This window comes from Chionomys nivalis, chromosome 12 (assembly GCF_950005125.1).
Source record: "Chionomys nivalis chromosome 12, mChiNiv1.1, whole genome shotgun sequence".
NCBI lineage: Eukaryota > Metazoa > Chordata > Mammalia > Rodentia > Cricetidae > Chionomys > Chionomys nivalis.
In genome coordinates, this window is record NC_080097.1 from 31,851,581 (window position 1) to 31,856,203 (window position 4,623).

The following is a 4,623-nucleotide window of genomic DNA, read 5'->3' on the forward strand; positions in this document are numbered from 1 at the left end:
GGTGAGTTTTGATTCTGCTGGAAAATTCTATGTGTGCTACTGTTATAAGTAACTAAACCGAAGTCATTTTGAATTGAACTTCCTTTTTTTTTTTTAGTTTAATGTATTTTAATAGCAAACTTACAGGAACAGCACAGAAGACAGACAACATTAAAAACATGTACTTGCATGTAGGACAACTCAGTTAGAAACGTATAGTGAATGGTGGAATCTACTGTATGATAAAAATGCTACAAACACCATTTAGTTGCCGTCAATAAGAAATTTACTTATTTTAAAAAAATCCAAATGCTGGCATTGTCCAGAAAATTTTAACAGGTTTATTTATAATTGTTATAAATTTGAACTGTTGAAATGTGTTCACTGAAACATTTTGCTTGCATTAATGCTTTACATCTTGCATTTATATTAAAAATTCACACACAAATGAAAATGGGAAAACTGCCAATACCTGATTTCTGTTCCCTATTTTTCCACTCGCAATCATATACTTAGGTACCTTTTGACCCCATGGAAAAAATATCTAACATTCAGAACTACTGATAACAGGAAGAAGAGGAAAAAAAATTTTTTTGAGAATGAAATGTTTCCCCTCATAGTGGACTCTTAAGCACGTTCTCCGCGAATGCGGCGTGCTAGCTGGATATCTTTTGGCATAATTGTTACACGTTTGGCATGGATAGCACACAGGTTGCTATCTTCAAAAAGGCCAACCAGATAGGCCTCACTTGCCTCCTGCAAAGCACCAATAGCTGCACTCTGGAAGCGCAGATCTGTTTTGAAGTCCTGAGCAATTTCTCGCACCAGACGCTGGAAGGGGAGTTTGCGGATCAGAAGTTCAGTGGATTTCTGATAGCGTCTGATTTCACGGAGTGCCACAGTACCAGGCCTGTAACGATGAGGTTTCTTCACCCCTCCAGTAGAGGGCGCACTCTTGCGAGCGGCTTTTGTAGCCAGTTGTTTCCTGGGTGCTTTACCACCGGCGGATTTACGGGCAGTCTGCTTTGTAGGAGCCATGGTATGGGCACCTCCTTACTTATCCCCCTTCTCCTTCGGCTGGAGCTCGGCAAGCGAGAGGCGGCGCTGGCGTTAGAGAGCGGCGGCGGCGCGGCGCGGCGACGGCTGCGAACACAATTCTGAACTTCCATTTTAAATAACGGTCAACAGACTATTGTGCATGAACCCAGAGAAGCTAGGTAACACGGGGAAAACTAAGAGAGGCATACATGTATGCCCCTGTGAAGGGGAAATAGACAAGATCTTTTGACAAAATTGGAAGTGGAGGGAGTAGGGACGGCAAGAGGGGAAAAAGTAATGAGGGAAGAAAAGACGAGGGAACAGAAAAAGTTAAAAGAAACGAAGATCAAATCAAGACCTCTCTGGGTAACTGACATCACTGACATTCGGGTTGCAAAGTTGTGACATGAATGTTGAACTAATCATCCCACCACAGTTGATAAAACTAAGCAATAAGGACAAATATCAGTGTAGCAAATGGAAATGATCCTGGAAAGTCCTGGAATCTTTGAATCTTGATGATAAAAAAGTTTATATAAAATTTGTTATGTCTAAAGTAGAGGAATCAACTGAGAAGAGGGGTAGAAAAATGGCAAGAGAGACGGGTCATGGATCACTACAGCAAAACAGGGATTCCAGACATAGTAATACAGTTGGATACATGTAATCACAGCAGTTGGGACTGTACCCACACGAGTAATCCAAAATAATCCTACTCTACCTGAAGATGAGGTTTAAGAAGTCCCACTATTATTTGAGGAGCTACAGGCAACCAATATCAGCTAGGGAAATGAGTCTACATTTTTTTCAGGAATACAGTCAATGAGAGACTTTCTATGGTTCAACAGATTGACATACATTCATGCCTGTAAAATGAACACTAAATGAACTATGAGGTTGTTAAACAAGAAAGAGAGAGAGAGAGATTCATGGCACATTAATTAAGGAGGAAAATGTAAGGAAGGAGATAGAGGTAGAACTAGAGGGGAAGGAATGAGGATGGGTTTGATCCAAGTATACATTATGTGCATATGAATATGAAATAAATTACATTTAAAAGAGTTTCTAAATATGTGGGAGTAAAATACATGTGCTATTGTCAGTGAATCGAAGAATCAATAACTCATAGTAAATTAAAACATGTTTTATATAGTTCCTTCTACCAAAAATCAAAAACAAAACAACAAGAAAAGAACACAGACTGTACAGAATTTTCTATCCTAAATTATTGACTACTATAAAATAAAGTAAATAAAATTACCTGAGGATACAATCATGTCTTAAAGTCCCCTGATGTTCACATACACTTTAACAATTTTTACATTTGAATAAATGTTGGTCTATCAATATGCTTTAGTAGCTATCTTAAAAAAAGGGTTTGTCACAGTCATCTTTCCTTTATAAGAATTAAAGAAACTTGTTCACACACAATGTCCAGGAAATTTATTCTGTTTTAGCTTTAAGTAAATGAATAAAAAATAGCAAAAATTCCTCCAATAAGATCCTATAATAATAGAGAAGAACATTTAAAATTCAACTACCTATGGCCTCTAAAAAATAAAAATCAATACTTTTAGAAGGTTGTCTTACTATAAAATAAAACAACAGAAAAAATTAAGTTCATTTTTCATTTACTAACTGAACGTTCTTGTTTCCCCAATTGTGACTACAGCTAACTAAACTTATTTTTGTTTTGGTAGTTGGTCATGTAAAACTGCCATGCTTAAAGCAGACTCTCCATCTTGTCTGAAAAAGCTAAAACAGGGAACAGGGAAGTAAAATCTACATAGAGTAGTATAGACTAAAACTGCTAAATAAGAAAATTTAACATTTTTGTTTAAAATTTGCAGCTTTTGGCTAATGCCTGAATCTCAGAAAAGACAGGAAACTATGATCTGAGATTGTGAATCTTTGTCTTTAGAGTCAAACTACATTCTTGATAAAATAAATAATTTTCTGATAATAAGAAAATAAACTATATTATCTATGTTATACACAAACACACAGGATATAATCCCAAATTGACATATGAGTTCAGAGAAAATGTGAAACAATACGAGACAAAACCACAAAACCCAACAAATTCTATATCTTGCTATGAAACAGAAACATTTTCAAGGTACTGGGGTAAATGAAATATATTGTGTAATAAAAATATACTTTGGCTTCTTACAAAATTTAAATAAATATATTTCTCAGAAGTAGACATGTGGTTCCTCTGGAACAGTGGTAGAGGGAGGAAGAAACTGGCATGGGCAAAAAGAATTTGAGGGAGGAATTAAAGCAATGTTGCTTAACTTGGTTTAATTTGCAAATATATGCAACCACTATTTCATTGATGGATTTTTATATTGGTTATATTTATTTTAGAAAAACTATCACTTTATAAATGTCATAATTTATTTTTTTAAAACATATATGCTTACATTAGAAAAATGATTGAACCTTATATCTTCTACATTTCTATCTAAGTGAAGCTGAAAAATTTCAATAAAATATAATTAATGTATTTTGAGAATTACAAATAATGATGGAAAATATATTTTATAATATCATAAACACTATTTTTCCCATTGCTATATAATAAAATGCTAAGAAAATTCTTAAAGTATTAATAAAAAATCACAAAACAAGAGAGAGAATGATGATGTATATTAATGCAGCTTTCATAAAAGTTAGGGAAATAAGGATAAAATTCAGTTTCAATTTGTTGAAAATTCAGGAAATTATACAACATTGCCATGTAAAGAATATAATATGAATAATATAACACATTTGTGCATTGTTAAATAATGTTGTCTAAAAATATTAAATAATTACATTATTTAAGTTATTAAATTGTCTTTGGAACTGTAAGTGACTCAAACATTAGAAATTTATAACTGAAAAATCCGGATGCAGTAACTCAAATTTTAAACCATAAAGTGTTACGTTAAAGGATCCATTCAATTATAAAATGTTAGAATCTCATAGGAAAATATAATTGACTATTTAAACATATTCTTTAGGCCGAAGAAAACATTTGATAAGGAAAGTTGCTGCTGAAACGAAATGCAATGACACGAATCATGATGTCAAGGAAAAGCTAGAGTTCTGGAATCTGTGTCAGAAGATGGATAGTAAATGAATGCAAAGAGTAGTTTTGAATGGAACATGGAACAGATACAAGTGAAAAAAATGTTTCCTTAAATTTTATTGCTTTTTTATTGATTTTATTGAGCTCTACATTTTTCTGTGCTTCCCTCCCTTCCTCTACCCCTGCCTTCAATGCTCTCCCATGGTCCCCATGCTCCCGTTTTACTCAGGAGATTTTGTTTTTCTTTATTTCCCATGTATGTCTCTCTTAGGGTATTTTTTTGTTGTCTAGGTTCTCTGGAATTATGAATTGTAGGCTTGTTTTTCTTTGCTTTACGTCTAAAAGTCACTAATGAGTGAGTGAATATGATAATTTTCTTTCTGGGTCTGGGTTACCTCACTTATTATGCTGTTTTCTAGATCCATTCATTTGTTTGAAAATTTCAAGATTTCATTATTTTTTTTCTGCTCTGTAGTACTCCATCGTGTAAATTTACCACATTTTCCTTATCCATTCTTTGGTTGAGGGGC

At 33.9% G+C, this 4,623-nt stretch overlaps 1 protein-coding gene across 1 annotated transcript; it reads right to left on the bottom strand.

The window, feature by feature from the left end:
• Positions 1-216: 216 nt before the first annotated feature.
• Positions 217-1,026, bottom strand: LOC130885103 (histone H3.3A-like). Its single transcript, XM_057786512.1, has one exon. The coding sequence runs from the start codon at positions 1,015-1,017 to the stop codon at positions 607-609; it is 411 nt and encodes a 136-aa protein (XP_057642495.1). The 5' UTR covers positions 1,018-1,026; the 3' UTR covers positions 217-606.
• Between the last annotated feature and the right edge of the window lie 3,597 nt (positions 1,027-4,623).